The sequence below is a fragment of the Ptychodera flava genome, chromosome 3 (assembly GCF_041260155.1).
Source record: "Ptychodera flava strain L36383 chromosome 3, AS_Pfla_20210202, whole genome shotgun sequence".
Taxonomy (NCBI): Eukaryota; Metazoa; Hemichordata; class Enteropneusta; family Ptychoderidae; genus Ptychodera; species Ptychodera flava.
This window is the reverse complement of record NC_091930.1, coordinates 8,810,553-8,830,278: the sequence shown is the minus strand read 5'-3', so window position 1 is coordinate 8,830,278 and position 19,726 is coordinate 8,810,553. Positions and strand designations below refer to the sequence as shown.

The 19,726-nt window shown below is 36.2% G+C and overlaps 1 protein-coding gene across 1 annotated transcript; it reads left to right on the top strand.

Annotated features, from left to right (window-relative positions):
• Window positions 1-5,704: 5,704 nt before the first annotated feature.
• LOC139130318 (transient receptor potential cation channel subfamily M member 2-like) lies at window positions 5,705-18,611 on the top strand. Its single transcript, XM_070696074.1, has 8 exons — window positions 5,705-5,785; window positions 6,398-6,538; window positions 9,372-9,555; window positions 9,902-10,062; window positions 12,456-12,730; window positions 13,068-13,188; window positions 13,891-13,963; window positions 18,508-18,611. The coding sequence occupies exons 1-8, from the start codon at window positions 5,705-5,707 to the stop codon at window positions 18,609-18,611; spliced, it is 1,140 nt and encodes a 379-aa protein (XP_070552175.1).
• Window positions 18,612-19,726: the final 1,115 nt, after the last annotated feature.

Here is a 19,726-nt window from a genome sequence, read left to right as displayed (position 1 = left end):
CTGTTTCGGAGTACACTCATCCCTCACTGGTAACGACAAACATTCGGAAGAAAGAAAACGATATTGATTCGTCGACACGGTGGGACTGTGACTTTTGCTTTGAATAATTGCATATACTTCAAAATGCTGATGCATAAGATAGTCAACTTTCAATCTCAATATTTATTTGCTTTTAGCACGATATACCAAACAACATGTAAAAACAGACCTATTGTTGTGGTTTCACGGTATAATGGAAGTAATAAACCACACCCTGAGACGGTTAACCACTACATTTTTATCTGTTGACGACATATAGACACGAGCAATAACGATCGATATACGGAGTTAACTTGTCAAAATCGAGTGTATGCCCTTTGCTAATGAAGTTTATTGTTTTTATATTACTGACTTGATTTGAAGTTCTTGCGTGCAATGTCAAAAAGAAGTTTTTTTCTAGCTGCTGGCTCGTTTCTGGTCAAACCGTGCTATATAATATGATATTGCATGGTATAAAGCCAACTGTATGACCAGTTTAAAATGATCAGATGTATTTTCACTACAAGGTAATGAGGTAGTTTACAGTCAGATAATTATTATTGCCTAGGCCATGCAAATTTAAGCGAACACTTGCTACTTCAAGTTCAGGATCTGGTTTAATCCTTAAATAGCTACGCGACAACACTTTGCCCGGGTGATAACGTGAGGTGAGGGCTGCTTGTTCAGTACACTGCACAGAAGGGTAAACACCATCTGCCCTTCAGTATTGTAATGTTAATAAAAGTCTACCAACATTGCTTAGTATTTTATGATACCATCATGTACTTTCAAGTCAAGACAGGAAAATGTACATGCTCGCCATCAACAGCTTCCTTATCTGAAATATTATTAATACAGGTGTACCGCGAACAGACGATTTATATTGATTGATGTGCTTGACTCGGCACTCATTTTGTCAGCGGGCATAAGGCGGTAAGCGACTTGTGCGCTTGAAGCAGGTTTTCCACAGATAGTATTACGGCAAGTCCTACAGTCTTTACGGTCGTAGTTATAATTGCAAGCAATATGACATCTGTCATTTTCGTCCGTGGTTAGCAGAAAATATTATTGAGATCTGTGAATGACGATTGACATAGAATAATTGGATGATACACCAAAAGAAATTTACAAAATCTACATGAGATACAAAATATGATAAAAACCTTTGTTATGACAAAGTTAACACATGATTGTGACTTACTTGTATTTTATATATACGAGGATTGAATTTCATTTTAGATTAGCGGTTTTGACTGTGACGAATTCACTATACGGTTGTTGAAAGGGTGCTTTACGCTGTGAGTTTGAATGCCAACAAGAATGTAATGAATTTAGAAACAACGGAATTCACGTTTTAATAATCAGGTGTGTCACATTTCACCTATGGCAAATTAGTATGAAAACAGTGACTGAAGTGAAAGAAATACAGCCAAGTCAATGACACTTTGTGGCTAGCTTACCATTAACTCGGTCAACACGACTATGCAGAAACCAACTCGGCTTTAGCACGGCTCGGTCGAGACAATGCTTTGAATCGACCGTAACAAATTAAGCTTGACAACTCAAAACTTTCATAATTAACTTGTCTTACGCTTAGGCCCTATTCAGTTTTGTCTTGCTATTTTTTCAATGTAAGCGAATGTATCTAAATTTACTGATTTATGACACAATGTGCACTGAAGGTAGTTTCACCTGGTCTTGCAGTCGATCAAAAGTTGAAAAACTGAAAATAAAACTTCACACAAGGTGAAAATATTAGCCACCTTTCAGCTGTATATGAAGGCTTTAACGTCGTTTATTTAGCCCGAGGGCCCATGCGTTACTAGAACCACATCGCTTTTTTCCCGCGGGGCCGTAGACTAATAGGTGTAGCGATGTGTTTGCGGTAATTGACGGCAACGACGGGTAATAAAACGGGCACTATAATCCGAATATAAATACAGTTATAGATCTCTTATAACACGCCATACGCCCATTGATGTTGTATTATGTTAATGTTTTTTTTAAATGTCTCGTAAAATTATGCCCCTTGACAATCCATTGTGTCAAGTTAACCTAGCGATTTCTCCACAGCGATAACAGTTGCACCACTTTCTTAAGAAACAATTCTAAGCATACCTAGCAACATTCTTGGTTGCACTTGTATTGTTTTCTTCGACAATGAGCTGTTCAAGTTCTTTACATAATACCGTCTGACGTCACTTTTGTCGATTCTTTGGGGCTAGACGTATCTATTATCCCGTCACGTAATTTATTGTGGCGAATCGCGACACGGAATGAGCATGTGGCGAGTTATAATGTCATTTACATACGCTCTGTGCATATGTCCGACAGCCAGACTATGTTAATGTGTAAAATATTACCTTTTTGATAGAAGGTTTTAATATCTCTACAGTCACGGAGTCTTTAAACAACGCACTTGGAGGAGTTCGTAACCATAATGTTTCAATTATAAGTTCTTAAACGCCCGTAACTAAATTGTTTATATCAAGTACAGAATCAAAAATGCCAGGACAACATGTTGAATGTCAGAGACAACACTATGAATGCCTAGGAAAACATTGTAATGTTAAGATTAAATGTTTAATGCCAAGGACTACACTGCGAATGCCTACCAAAGCCTTGTAATGCACAAACCATCTTTAGTTCTTATTTTTTTTTCCCACTTTACTTCTGACTTGATGGTGTAACCTCCACAAATGTAATAATCTCCACAAATGTAATATCAACCACAATTGTAATAAAATCAACCACAAATGTAATAAAACAGTCAACCATTAATGTAACAACCCGCAACCACAAATGTAATAAACAAATAACCATAAATGTAATAACACTCAACCATAAATGTAATAAACTTGAACTTGCATATGTGATCATTTGTTTATCAATGCCCTGAGTAAATAATAACTTTAATAAGACTAGTGTAATGTTATTGCATACTTTCCTGAAACTAGGTTTCCTTTCCAAAACACAGAATAGAATACTTTGAGAACGCTATCAGAAAACGGCGAAGTACTGATCAAACCGTTAGATCATGGAAGTGAAACAGCAGTTCTAGACACTGATAATTACATAATAAGGAAGCGTCAAAATAACTCGTCAACCAGTGATACCACACAAAGTTTATGACAGATGACTCAGAACAAATAACAGAGAAATATAAAACCTTATAACAGAAACTTACGACACAAAACATGTTGACGAGAACATATATTTCAATCTAGTAAAAAACAATACGAACACTACCTTGAACACAGTAGAACAAAATTAGACATCCTGGCATCCCCAGTGAAGGAACAAACTTCAAGTGGGACAACATACGAATACAGACAATCTATCGATTATTCCACACAATTTATCCACTGAAGATGAATTTGAGGCAATTGATTAAGAAAGTACGGCAATTTTCGAAAAAACGGCGTTAAAGGATCGTAGTGTTATACAGTCTCTTCCACTCTGGAGTAGAGACTTCACTGACGTTCAGATTACAGCTGTGCGTCTAGCCATGGCCAGTCAGTTCTGTACACAAAACAGGGAAACGTAAAATACACTTTCAAATATGCAAAACACACTAAACGCAAACAATTAAGAAATGAATAATGTGTGGAGTTGCTTTCCTTATTACATAGATCAATATTTAAGGGCTAATTCCTCAATTGCAACGACAAAATAGATTTATTACATTTATGGTTGACAAGTATTACATTTATGGGTGATTTTTTTATTACATTTATGGTTACCATTTATTACATTTGTGTTGGTGTTTTTATTACATTTATGGTTGATTTTTGTACATTTATGGGCGATATTACATTTATGGGTGCATTTTATTACAATTGTGGTTGATATTACATTTGTGGAGATTATTACATTTGTGGAGGTTACAGATTGGCATTGCAAAAAGTATTCTACTCGTCTGTCTCATGTAAAATATGCCGCAACTTATCTTTTTTCAAATGACCCCCGATTCTGCCAACTTAATCTGATCCCTATAACTAAACGTTTTTCGAGTTCCGGTGCTACTATTCAACACAAACGTGCCAGATATTTTTTTCTCCGTAACTTTTAATCTTTGCATTTGCGGTAAGTATAGCATTAAACTGGTCAAATAATCATTAATTCATTGAAGGTAATACAACATTACCAGGTCTATGGGACGTTTGCAAATTATAAAGATAAGTAGGACCGTCCTGAACCACTAATAGCACTAATAGTAAGTAGATGGTACCAGTTGTCCGTAATGGGTGAGCGTACCCTGCTAGCATGCTACACCCGTCAGGTTTGGTTCTAAAATTGTCATATATGTATGGTGATTCCGAATATGAATTAATGTAATAAGTCAAAGCCAGGAATGATGTCACTAATCATTCTGTCCTATTTGGCCACAATGTCGTACCATACAAAATTTTCCAAGTCCTCGCTAGTCTTTTTGATATGTTTCCTAGTCTCACTAGTTTTGATGCCAATGAGTTGTGTCTTATTTGAAAATTAGCGTAGGAATAACAAGATCTACAATATATGAGAAACGTATAGAGAGGGAATATTACTTGACAAGATGGGAGAATTTATAATTTGAAAATTGAAATCGTCCCTTTTGTCATTAGTACCTACTTGTAGGAACAGATCGAGATAGGAAGCTGAGTTTTTACGCTCAGTTGTTTCTTTAATTTCCAACTCATCGGGATAAATATGATGCGAATAATTTGATATTTCTGGATTGTCAAGACTATTCAGATCATCAATATGTCTTTGCGTGCTGTAAAATCGCGTCGCAATTTTTTGAGACCCTGCTTTGCATATGGATTGTAGGAACTCTGTTCCATATGGATACAATACATGATATGCATTATACAATAATTATGATAGATGATTTGGCGTTAAGCAATGTGACCGAGAGATACGACACAGGGCTTAACTGTAATGTTGTAGTGTGACAATCTTTCACAACACCACGATTGTAACTAATTTGGGATAATTAGATTGTGAAGTAGTGTTGGCTTAATCCAATAATGTGAGCTCATCTGCTTTTCTTTTACGTAATTTACTTGATTCGTGGGGTAATTTGTAATATTGCAACATTCAGCTAAAGCGCACCTAATAGTTTTGAGAAATTTGAAACTTATAACGATCCAATTATCCCAAACTTAGTTCCAATCATGTTCATCCAAACTGCAAAACAAAAGACATGTATTACATTTTATCAATTTGTCAATAGTTGGTAATGATATCCAAATAACAATGGTGTTGTTTTATGTTTTCATTTCAAAACCATTGTGTTTCATTTTTATTATTATGTATTATCTCATCTTTAGAAAAACCCTATATGGTAAAAATGTGTTAAAATTCTTATGATACTTAATGCGAGTGTTTGGTGGAAAGAGTACATACACCGGTAAGAAACCTAGCTCTTAGTCATGCCAGCTTTCCTTGTGCCCAAGGCATTAGTGGTGATAAATTCGTCACACAGATAAGGAGCACCTTGAACTAGAGCAACATCATGTTAAATGAATCATGTTAATTCATGTTAAAATTAGAGCAACATCATGTTAATTTAATCATATTAATTGTTGTTAACTTAATTAAACAATTTCATTTCAGAGTCGAATGAATGAGATCGCAAAATTCTCAAGTACACATGATTGCAGCCTGAGATTACGTGCACAAGCCAGAACCAGAACTAAACATGGAAAACAACAACAAAAACATTCGTTACGAAACGGTTACAGCCATCAATATGGATACTATATCGAATCAAAAGGACAGGGTGGGTATAATATCATTTTAAATTTCTGGTATCAGTTGATATCTGATATTTTTCCTAGTAACTGAATTTGCGGCCGACGTTTTTTGACTCCGATCTTTGAATAGAAAGGTTTGAAAGATAACTCGAGGAGAGTTTGAACAAAAGTTTAAACCGACTCCTTTGAGGCGCGGACTGCCTTTAATCCCCATCTTATCATTACATTGTTTTCGCTGTGTGTATTCATCTCTCATTCGATCCGTCTAACAGGGGTCAACATATTTTAACTTTGTCTTATCTTATCTTATCTATCTTCTCTTATCTTATTTCATCTCATCTCATCTCATCTCATCTCATCTCATCTCATCTCATCTCATCTCATCTCATCTCATCTCATCTCATCTCATCTCATCTCATCTCATCTCATCTTATCTTATCTTATCTTATCTTATCTTATCTTATCTTATCTTATCTTGTCTTATCTTATCTTGATTCTTTACGATTCTACAAATAAAATAAATACAAATTTAGTTTAACCCAATATTTAAATGTTTTGTGACATAAAAAAGATATATGTATGTTACGTATCCCTGAATTCGCAAATTCTAGTTCATTTTCTTCTTATTGATAAAACAGCAAAAAGACATAATTTCTACATTCATCAAGGACAATAATATTAAACAACGAAACGAACAAGGCGACGGAAAAGAAGAAGTAGACTCGTTCGGAGAGATTGACTTTGTGGGATTTGGACAGTTTACTACCAAAAGAAAGCCGGTAGGTTGTACCTATTGTGAAAAATGAGTGGATTTAAGATGTGAAGTCTACGTATAATTTGTGATAGTGTATTTTCGATAGAAGTTGTAAATTAACAGTTTGTCGCAATAAGTTAAAAAAAGTACAGATGATCTCCAACCTCATGTAAAAGCGTCCTGAAGACAGGAATATAATTCCACAATTGAAATAATCGCAATCATACCAATCCATAATCCAATAACACTAGGTCAAAATTTGTAAGACAATAGTTGTAAACATAGACACAAAACAGCACAGAACAGACAGTAAATAGACGGTACAAACAAAGTCAAATTCATGAAAGAAAAAAGTTCCCTTATGACTGACTAAAACTTAAAGTTCTTTGCCAATGGCATTTTCCGTCTATGGTAAACGTCTGTCAAATGTCTTCATTGGTGCTGTCTTTATTAAACGGGAAATTGGATACTTTTCGACACTTATCAAAACATTGCTATTATAATCTGAAACAATAAAAATATACATTATTCGAATACATCTTACTCCTGCATTCAACAGTGTCTTCCCATAAGTCAATACAGTAGCCTAGTGCCTAACAACAAATCCCAAACATGTATGAACGAGCATGGCGCCACCTCAACATCTTTTGGTGTTATGTAATTTTCGAGCTAGTTGTCACAACGGCCATCAAGATATGCAAAAGACCGTTATTCAGCTCCATCAGATACTGTGAGAATAGGTTTTGCGCCCCGAGCCAGCCACATTTTGATAGAAATATTCATATGTTCCATTAGCAGGCATGAATTGTATAATCCTCAAGTGCAATGTACATTGGCATTTGAGATGGACGCCAAATTCTAGGAATGCCGTCATTTTGCACATATATGGCCTGCTGCTTATCGCTGAACAGTGCAAAATGTCTAATGGTGTTGAGATTCAATCTCTTCCTTGTTAAATTGGCTTTGATGTTACAGAAAGAATTGTGCAATCCAAACTTCTGACTTCGTCCGAGAATCGAGGTTTTTTCGTTTATGTGACACATATTTAAGTTTTACTTGAATTATGGTCATCCCTATTCGTTCAATCTAAGAAGGCAAACAGACTAGAGAAATTCAATGTAAATCAGATCGACGATATAGTTTGGTTGATGAGTTAAGTGTAAAGGTGTTCAAAATTGTAAGAAAGAAGGCAATGTCATCTTCAAAAGTAGTCAACTAATGAATGAGAATTATTCAAACCCGTTAATAAAATACCACTTCAAATTCTTATCATTGTGTCTGTAATTACTGTGACTACAGATATAAATTAATATTATATAGGGCTTAGCCCTTCATGTCCCACCAGGTGTTGAGATTAAAAAGATATTTGTATTGATTTATGATTAGTATTCGTAAAGGATAAAATATAATTAATTGTTACTTTCTATATACGTTTGTACAACTATGACCGGTTTACCCTCTGATGAAAACAGGTCATGTACACGATGCCAGACCATGTAGTATAGGTATAGATTTTCTGTAATGTGTAAACAAGTTCGACATAAATTGGCAATTTTTACCATGATAACTACCTGTTGTGTTTAACAAGGGATGTATTGTGCCATCATTAACGTTGCAATGGAAATTGCACCGCCCAACTTCCGATATTGTAAGCTGAAAACCAGCGCTACGTCTGAAACGGGAAAATTTTGCACCAAGTTATTGACATAGAGGGCGCTTTTCTAATATTCAATCCTAGCATTCTTCGCGAATGTTCTCGTTCATATGCTATTCTGGTTCCCTGACCCGTTTTCCCCCGGTAGAGGGCGTGGGGGAAAAGGGTCAGGTACCGGCAAATGTAAAAATGGACGCTATTGGGTTAAAATAAAACAAGCTGTGATTGGATGGAAGCAACACGTGTAAGTTTTTCTCATGTTTCTTGGGTTTCGCACTTTCAGGGTCACTTGGCACCAACTTCTTGTTTGTACCACAAAATGGTGATTTAGCCATGGAGGTAGAAAGAAGGACTTTCTATCTCCATGATTTAGCACACCTCTTGATACTTTTAGAACGTCGACGTGATGCCTGGCATTTTTCACGAAATTCGGACACCATTCCATCCATCGAAATCAATCGTCGTTCACAGTTTCAACAAAGTTTGCTTTCAATTAGCTGTGATATTGCAGCGGTACTCGTGGCGTGCATTGAACGTGCTCGGGTCATTGGGGTTATCGCTACAGTCCACGATGACCTCAATGACCCAAGCGCATTCGATACACGCCACAAGTACTGCTGCGATATCACAGCCAGCCTTCAATCACCTCTATTCCCCCGTACTTCTGGATTAATCATTTCAGTTAATGTTTCCCGTCTCTTGTGCCAATGTTTTTGGTTCGATTACCAGTGTTCGAACATAGTCGAATTTTGACCGGCGTTTTAATGGTAGCAGCCATATTTGTTGTAGCATGTTCTGTCAGGTGACAGAACATGCCATCTTGAACAAAGTTCTGTTCAAGATGGCTACCCGGTACCTGACCCTTTTTCCCCACTACCGGGGAAAACGGGTCAGGGAACCAGACTAGTTCATATGCACGACAGTTTTCTCTCTTCTTCTATTTTAGGCGTGATTGAAACGATATTTTGTATCAGCGACATGGTGAATAATATAATTACTCGCTAATAAAATATATAGTGTATTAATGGCATGTTATAAAATAATAGCGAGCACGTTTCGTATTTGTATATTTACGAAAGAAGGGTACACTTCCGGTCACTTGCATAGCATATTATGAATCTGCGCATGCGTGGTCAGTAAGCCGCTTGCGCGACTATTACTTGACTTACACGACATATTATCCTTCAATGCTGTTTTATTTTAGTATATTCGTGTTGCTGAAGACACGTCTGTTGAAACATTATGGGAGCTTATGATTGAAGAGTGGAAGATTCCTAAACCGAAAATGATCATTTCTGTTACTGGTGGTACAAAGAACTTTAACTTCGAGGATGACCGATTGAAGATACTTTTCAATCAAGGATTGTTCAAAGCTGCTATTAGCACAGGTTCGAATCAGTGGTTCTGTTAAAGTTGTGTCTTGTTAAGGATAGACAAAACGGATGGTTTACATGAAAAATAATGCATCCGGTTAAACTTAATCTTTAAAAAATGCTTATGAGCCTGCAAGCGACAGCCAGTGAAATTAATTTATCCTTACAATTATTCCTGAGAAGAACAAAGATTTTACCTTCGTGCTATTTGCCACCTACGGAAGCTTCAATGTTCATTAAGTGATGCGTTACAATATGTATACTGAGAAAAACGGAAGAAACTATGTCACAGCCGTTGAGTATAGAATCTGTCACGTATTATAATAATTTTTGTTACCCTCGCTGATTTTCTACTTATCAGATGCCTGGATCGTAACTGGTGGAACTTCGGTTGGAGTAATGAGACAAGTCGGCAAAGCGATTAAGAAAGAAAGTGAAGGCACAACAAAGAATGAAGTAGTTGCCCTTGGAATCGCTACATGGAATGTCATCGACAATAGAAAAGCTCTGACAAACACGTCAGTAAGTAAATTATCAAAATTTTTGACCAATTGTAGCCTTAAGCGAGACGTAAGTAGGTAAAAGCTCAAATAACTATACTTTCAATGTATTTTTTTATTTTTTCGTTTGGTATTTGTTCTGTTTGTAAATTCTGCTCTACTCTAAAAACGAAATCCGTTTGTGTAGCTGTTATTCTTGTCAACATAGTCTGAGTTTAATGTAGAACGCGTCTCGTAAGTGAAATCGGAGACTTAAACCCTCGCTCAGAATTTCCTGAATGAAACTTTCAATCATTATCGTGCTAAACCAATGATAAAAATTGGGGATTACCATGCAAAGTTTTGAACTAGCGAAACAAATCCCCCAATTTTTTTTTGCGATATGTGAAATTCAAAATGGTCGGCATTACTATATTGACACTATTGGGAAAAAAATTAAATATTTTTATTTTCTAAGGACTGAGACGGTGCCAGATTTTCTTTCTGCAAGAGCTTCAAAATGATCCCCCTGAAGAGGTAGATCACAAACAATTGTAAAAATTGAGAGTCCGACTAATATGTCTCCGAGGCGCGATCTAACAAGGCACAATAGCTGTATCTTTTAGCATTATTTTTGTGGTTTTACTTCCAGGACTGCCTGTGCAATTATGAGCACTATAAATAATATGTTTGCCAAAACGAAAAATAGCGCCCCATGCAATCAAAGCAAAAACACTGTACAGAAAAAACACAACAGAGTATTCAAATATAATGCATAATGCTGAATGTTTGCCACTGGGACATCATATGCTTTTTACTTTCAAATATTACCGATTTTTAAAAATTGCGGGAAATCAAAATAACCGTTAAAATTTGAATTGACTTGTCCGATTTTCAGTTGTAAAATAATGTATCTTTTAAATTTGTATAATTTAAAGGAAATCAAAGAAAAAAGAAAGCTTGTTTTTCAGGTCAACGAATTTCACGAGTTACAGACACAGGGGCTTTCATGTCAGTGTTTTGTTCTGAACCGTAATTTTTCTCCTGACTCCTATTCAATGTCAACATGAACAGAAAAATTGCATATTAACACGCGTCGCATCTGTAAAGCTAATACTTATACTTACATCTTAAGCATAACTCAGATAACTGCATAAAGTACGCTCATGCTCTTAAAAACAAACATTGAACGATTCATTAAAAAACCCAAAAATATTGGAGTAAGATGTCTTTACTAGAATTATAACAATGAATAGTGTCTGAGTTGAAAACATTGATGTCGAGAATTTTGGTCTTTCCAAGGACTCCCTCTCCATGGGGTTCATATTTGATTCCGGAGAGAGTAGAAATAGGTATGGCTCATTTAGGTTGTGCATGTTCCAGTGCCAATGCTTGCATTTATGATACAGGAAGTTTGTCAATAAGACAATAGTTTGCACTTAAGCAACATATTTGATCCATGCAGGGGTTAAAAGTACTCTAAGGAAAGCAAGCAACGCTAAGTTATGTGTACTTATCGACCTTATGTATTAAATTTTCTCACAATAATACGAAGTCAAAGAAAGGATGCTGGCCAGCAAAATACGCAGAGCGTGACCTCAAATGGAAAGATCACGATGGCTTCAAACTAACAGCACTCGACTGTAACCACACACACTTCATACTTGTTGACCCTGGGGAAAAGACCTATGGAAAGGAACTTGAGTTGCGGGCAAGGCTTGAAAGATACGTGGCAATAAACGATGGAAAAGAACGTGAAAAGATCGCTAAATGTATGTACATATCGGTAGAGCTGATGTGAACGACTTTCTTTATGATAAGGCCAATCGTCATTGTCCTTATTAAATTTCAGAAGTGCAAAAGCTTAAGAAAAGTGTAAGGGTGTTGTTAATATTTTCGACTAAAAGTTCTATGCGACGACCGACTGTTAAGTGCCGTTGAAGCTTACATGATAATCTTAATATCTTTTATTCAAGGTTCTAACCTCAGTCTAATGACAACAATCGAACAACATAAACATATGACAAACATTACGTAATGGTAAAGGTTTCCAATTTTCATCGACGCATGAATTTAATGTTACACTTGAAGCACATTGTTTTCATTGTCATTCGTTTACCGGGGATTGTCATCGAATTATTAATTGCTATTAATATTTGCCATTGTTTGTAGTAAAATATTAGATTTGAAATCAAAATGCTTTACTTCCTTTTAAGCAATGTGTTAACATTTTAATCACAAGCGATTGGGATAATGCCTTACGTGGATTTTGTATTGAAAGCAAGGCACTCGAGTAGTCCAAAGTAACGGTATTGGCTATTGTCTGCAGTAAAAATAAGTTTTAAAATCAATATAAGTTACCTGGTTTCAGCAATATGTCAATATTTTAATCATAGGCGAATATGATCGTGCCTGAAATGGATTTTATATTAAAAGCAAGTCAATCTAGTGGTACAAAGTAACGGTATTGGTCTTGCAGATACCAAGAGCCAACAGGAGGAAAACATTGCTATACCTGTTGTATTGGTGGTTGTGGAAGGTGGATGTGCAACCTTGGAAACAGTATACAATTATGTTAGCCAAAATAACACTGACGGTGGTGCAGAGGGTCAAGCTAGAAAAGGTATACCTGTAGTTATAGTTCATGGAAGCGGTAGGGCTGCTGATATCATCGCCAAAAGTTTACGTCTAACGGAGATCGCGCCCTTCAAGTAAGTATTTCAAATCGTGAATCATCTAAACCTATATACCATAGCTGCTTTCCAATGAGATTGTGTCCGATTTCAGATTTCAGATCAGTGTACTTCACATAAATATGATTTAGTGATTATAAAACTCTATAGCAAACCTTAGATTTCCTTCGTCAATCCTAGCCTTTTGCATGTGACTTTTAGATTACTTCTTCTTAAAATATTTCAGAATGTAGTCTAGTTTTGAGATAATAATGTGACCAAGGATAGAGCATCAAATATCCTTAAAACCCATCAGTATTCGGTGATCGACCTAAGATATCTGATGTAACATTTTGTTTTGCTTCATGTTCTTTAGCGATGCTGTCAAAGAGTTGAACGACGACATACATCGTATGCTAGGGAATGCCGAATGCAAGTCAGTGGAGGATTGTAAATCCTGGTTGAAAGAAATCTGTGGTGACAGGTCAAGAAAACTGGTACGCTGTTCACGTGATACAACAAATACAGTCAAAATCGCTTTGCTATTATAGTTGTTGCATTCTATGAAAAACTGCAAAGGCCAGTTCATACATACGCATGAATGTATTTGAAGACGCAAATTTCATAAGCTGAAATCATGAGAGAAAACCCATATTGCATACTGGTATGCATTGGCAGGTCTAGGCAATGACAGCTCTAGGCCAAACTTGCATTTCATTTTCAGTTTTCTTTTATTCTATTTCCGTTTGTATGTATAGTTCCTTTAATTTTTTCAATTTAGGGGAATTTTATCTGCATAGTTAACGTTGGTTAACCTTAATGTTCATTTTCATATTTTTTAGTTAAAGTTTCATTTTAGTTATTATTTAACCTCGTTTTTTGTTTCGGTTGTTTTCCCTTACAGTGTATTTGCTTACTTGTTTATTTTTTCTGTCATTTAAAACTTAAAAATTTAGAAATAATTATTCTGTTTCATGAATGTAACATAAATGGGTCATTTTAAAATCAACTTTCAAATATCCACACGACTAGATTTCATAGTCTTTAAAACAATATTTTGCTTCAATAAAAAATCCCATTTCCTAGTCGTTTGTCACATTTACACCAAATACTCCTGTTGTAACCTGCTCCGGCAATTTCTTAGGCACTTATGGTTGATAAGATTGAAAAATGTGCCATTTTTTTCAAATTCCTTTCAGATAACGGTTTTTAATATGAACGATGCCGTTTTGAAGGATATCGACAGAGCCATCTTACGTGGTGTACTTCAAGGTAAGTTAATTAATAAAAAAAGAAATAACATTTTTCTTGTTGAATGTTTTTAATTGTCAAAGTCTTTAAAACCTTAGTTGCTTTTCAACAACGATCTTAAAAAATGTTTTAACGCACGAACTATTCGCATTCTTCCACTTCAAGCATTCCCTGTTTCAACGCAATTGGATTTGGCAGTTGAATTGAATAGGTGTGATATCGCCAAAGAAGAAATTTTAACGTTTGACAACCTATCTTATTGGCAGGTATGAGCACTGTGTTATAATTTTCCTCTGCATGGCGCCCTTACGGGTATGCTTTCAACAGCCTTAATGTCCGAAAGAGTGAATGCACCAATTATTTAGTATTCACCCGCTGGACGATATTTCGTCATCTGTTTGCCTTTTTCGTTTTTTTATCTACTCTCGTCGGTAATGTGATCTCTACGTTATCGCTCGCTTGTATGCGTGCCTGTGCTACGGGTGCACTTCAAAGGACAATTCGACGGGAACATGTCTTTCGATAAAATATCAGTCAAGCTGTAGACACGACTAAAATCTTCAGTTTATTATCAATTTATTCCATAATCTTTATATTTTTCACTTGTTAACGCATTAGAAACCTTTGACCTAGACAATCAAACTTGTTAGGATAACATCCCAGTTTGGGGTTAAAGCCCAGTTAATCCAAAAATCTGGCAAACCAATTTACATAATGATTGCAATTTGAAAGGAGAACAAAAGACGTAAACACCTTCTATTCTTAACATTATATTTAATCTCGATCTCGGGCCTTTTCGAGCCAGGGCTTAAAAAAATGGCTGATTAATTCCAGATGCATACCCGATTGCAGGAAGTCATTCTCTACCTTTGTTGTTGCAAATAAATAATATATATAACCTCAATTTTTGGCAGCCTTTCTTTGTTCATACTTTTAACGAGACCATCATAATTACAATATGTAATCGAAAGTTATTTTCACTTTCCAGACACACATTGATTCACTGAATAAAATCTTGCTTTCGGCGTTAATACAGAACAAGGCAGACCTTGCTGAGTTGATCGTTGCCTATATCGTGGATATGGACAAGTTTTTGACCTACGAGAGGCTGTATGCCTTATACACTTCGGTATTTATCTCTATTTATCAAATACTTTTTCGTGGTGAGGCATGTAGGATCAAGAAATTGATAAGACATGTCCTTAATAGATTTAAAAACATGCATGTCCCATTTTGAAATAAAACACCCCGCTGTTTTCTTTTCTAGGGTGTCGTTTAAGATTTTTTTAATTTTTAATGCATGAAAATTTCCCCCCTCAAAATATCCCAACATTATTATGCTAAATTCTTTGTTATATTCCGAGGGACGTATAAAATGTACTTGAAGATAAGAAATACAACTAAACTTATCTTATCAATAATAATAACGGCTTCGTTACATGTCATGACGCAGCCTGTATATGGAGACGTTAGCGATGCCGATATCAGAATTAGCACTCGACACATCCTGAGAGAGAAGTTTGGAGTTAATAAACCGGTAGGTACTCGGTGTTGTTATCACACTGTCTCTTTTTCTCGTCATATAATAATGCACGTCCGTCTCAACTTTTAAACATCCTTTCCAGGGTAAGTGCTTTTGAACTTTGGTGTGTTGTTGCGCGCACGAACGCTAATAGCGGGTGAGTGAAAAATCAATGATTTAAAAGGGGATATCAAACAAGAAAGACATTGATTGATAAAATATGCTACTGAAAGTTCCCAAAGTTTTTTGACTATAGAAAAGTTTCGTTTTTCTCGGCGGTTGTTATTCTTTTGAAAGTCGTACGACATTTCGGGACATTGTGTTTTTTGCAGCTATAACTTTGAATTAAATGATTATTACTTTTTCGCAATGGGCAACACATAAATGTACTACCATACCTATTTAGTTGGATCTCTTAGTATTTAGGATTGCTGCGATTAAAAATCAAATACAGTAAAGATTAATGCATGCGTGAAATGGAATTACTAAGATTAAAGACTATTTTCATTAATAGTATGTGAACATGCTAAAAACACTATCAAGTTTCTAGCTAGTAGTTATTGAGTCAAAATGTAATTGCAAATGCATGTTTATAAAATAGAATATTGGCCATGCTTCTATAAGGATAATAAACGAAACGTTCTGAAAGAGTCTTCAAGATGTCCGAGAAGTTTACTATGCGCTCTCTGATATAATTTTAGGATGACGTGAAGTTGTTCGAGAAAATTTGTTCCCTATTGATAGAGCTGACAGAAGATGAATATGATGAGCTCTACGGAGAAAAACCGAGCAAATCGAAAAGGGTGTCTAATCCTGACAAACATTTATTTTTGTGGGCAGTCTTGCTAAATAGAAGAGCCCTGGCCATTTTGTTCTGGAAAAGACTTATCACTGGCAATATAGGTTAGCACTTAAGCAATAACCCCCGCCGCAGGAGGGTAAGCTTATACACGAGATTTTGGTACAATGCGCGACATATAGCACGAGCCGATAGGCGAGTGCTATATGGAGCGAATTGTACCAAAATCGAGTGTATACCCGACTGCGAAGGGGGTTATTGCTATTATATTATATCAACTTGCGTGTATTTGTTGTCTTACTTGGGTATTTTCATCACTCTAAGCGCCAAATGCAGAATACGGACGTCTGAGAGATCGAACGGCGGAAATTCTGCGCCCGGGACCGAGCATTTTTATAAGTTGGGATTCCGTACAGGCACACAGTATTCCTACGATAAATACGCATTACGTCCATATCGACATTGCATTTTATTCGCATGCAACACGAACGATACTTGTCAAAAAATACCTGCTGCACTCGCACAAAAAATGGGTCAAGAGTTCAAATCAAAAGAAAAAAGTTACATTTTTTTTCGTAAATTTACATAAGAACGATAGTCCTGGCTTTTTTTGCATTCTAAAAATAGATTTGTCTCATTCTGTACCGCATACCGTCGCGACATTCAGTGGTGGCACAGTGAAGTTACAGGATCTATTTTTGATGGATAATTTGGACGTTAATTGTACCAGAAATCAAGCAGTTTTAAAATAATCCAGACTTGCGATGACTGCAACTGTGATGAACAGTTGTGCATATTCTGAGTGTGTTGCCCGATGCAGGGAGAGCTGGACGCTGACACTGCTTGTGCATTTGATGTCAAATATCGTCGCAGTCGCCAGGAGTCATCCCATTGTTATTTTGAACTTCTTGGTCTACATCGTTAGGACATTCCGATCTGTTATAGCCCAAACTTTGGTAAATAATATCTGACATAACGTTACTGTGAGGAAGTGTCAATTTATTTGTGTATGAACGAATACTATCTTCATTTTAAAGAGCGGTACTAGGATATATCGCGTCTCGACTCCCGCAAAGTGCACGGTGCGCTGTCGCCCTAATATTTGTGTGCATCATACCCCAAACGTGCTGCTTCAGAGATGTCTTTCATCATCGATTCCAACTTATTTACACCAAGAGGTGAGTTACAGACCCACACTTTATCTGTGTATCAAAATTCTGTCTTCGGTCTTTGAAACAAAGTGGACTGTTTCGGTCTTTCTCGTGGGTCTATGGTTTAGATAGGTACGTTCAAATGCACCGACCGGGCAATTTTCTAAAATGCTGGTTTAGGGGCCCGTTTTAGCACTGCTATCAGTGCTAAAACAGTATTTTAGCATCGGTGGAATGAGCTCTCGTCCAATCAGAATGGCGCATGGTAGCATGATATAATATAATACTCCTTTTAGCATTCTATATGTTTAAGACTGACGTGAGATAATCAACAAAACGAAATTTAGATTATCATATAAGATATTGCTTGACACTAACGCAGTCACGTTATACGGAGCAACACAAAATGTCAATTCACACGTGTTCGTCACCTTCAACATTATGAAAAACATCGACAATATTCAACATCATCTAGTCATGTGCAATAGTTTAGCACTTGGCATTCCTGGACAAGGTGAAGACTATTATTGTTATTCAAGTCTGTTATATTACACATATACGTACGATATGTAGTTATCCGTCCTTGACAATATGAACAAGAAAAAAACTTTGTTTCTGCTGATTTTATGTAGATAGATATATTATCTCTCTATATATGGTAGAAAGGTGTTTTTCACTTGCGAAAATACTGCTGTATACTTCTCCAAGAATGTATTATGGAGTTGCATGCCGCCTAGCTATAACCCTTTACACTATCATAGCCACTTACTGTGTGCCCCTACTATAGAAACTAGCGGTAATGAAATGCATTTTTTTACAGAGTTACCTATCTGTCAATCACCTTGAATCGGATCAAAATGGTTCTAGCCTGATAGTCGCTCAAGGGGATCCCAGAGAGGGATATGGCTACTCTTTTCAACAATTCCTTAAGTCTCCAACAATTGGATGAATTGCCTTTACGTTAAAAAAAACAAAACAAAACAAAAACAACAACAACAACAACAAACAAAACAAAGAGAAACCCTGATAATAAGATCAATTTTCAGACATGTTAAAGTCATCAATTAAACCCGTGTTACGTTTTGTCCTCCAGGTGCAGCTTTGATTGCCAGCAGAATCCTTCGAGTTTTATCTGGTTATGCAAAAAGGAAAGAAGAACTCACTTTGCACTTTGATCTTTTGAAACATGCCGAGTGAGTAATTTTCCAAATTCAGATCACCTTAAGCTTGTTTCCGGGGAAAATTACGATAAAGGGTGTTCTTTTATTTAACAATTTCATTTTATTATGAAAAATCGTGGTTTATTTCGATATGATGTTGTTTTTAGTTAATATGTTTCACAAGGCAATATCGGCATAGAAGCACTTTTCGACAACACTTCAGCAAAGTTAAAGACTGAAAAAGAGGTTAGTCGTTACTGACATTAATAGAACAGCATCTTGATTTTAATCTCCTTGCCATTACTTGCCGCTGACTTGCTCTACCTATTCCCGCAGTGAGTTTGAAAATCTGGCTACTTGCGTACTTGAAATGTGTTATGAGTCGAACAAAGAACTATCGAAGCTGGTCTTGGTGCGTACGCTGCATGCATGGGGGAAAACGACGTGCTTGTCCATCGCATATTCGGCGCAACACATGAAATTCATGGAACACGATTGTTGCCAGAGTAAACTTCTTAGGATCTGGAGGGGAAACTTGTTGATAAATTCGAAGGCACAGTGGTTGACTGTAAGTATTTTCGCCGAAATGACGCTTTCATTATTTTGCCTGAAACCAAGCCTACTCAGTTATATGAAAGACACTGAGCAGTCAATAAGGTGAAAAAACGAATCTTTTAATTTTTTGACCGAATTGACTGTAAGATTTTTCCCTTCGAAAAATGCTTAAATCTTGATAAAATTGAGCTGCAACTTGACAAGTAGGTAGGTAGTGACTTATTGGATTAAAAGATATGTATGATTCACAAGGTACTCATATTTCTCATTGACAGTTTTTCGTTGCGACTATTTTGCCCGTCTTTCCGTTCGTTTCATTTATTGACACTGAATCAGAAGTAAGACATTCAGGCTTAAATTCTGAAGACGTAGTAGAAACACACTCGGAATTTAAATGTGAAGATGTCACATTCGTCAAGCGAATGAAATATTACTACACAGCACCAATCACCAAATTTATATACAGCACGGTAAGAATCTAGTTATTTATCTTGTCACTGTATTGTCTTCAACGCAAGCGCATTACATTCTTAGTTTTCAACAAAGAAGCTGAAATATTAAGTATTAAGCTACAGCGACGCATTGTACATCACATTA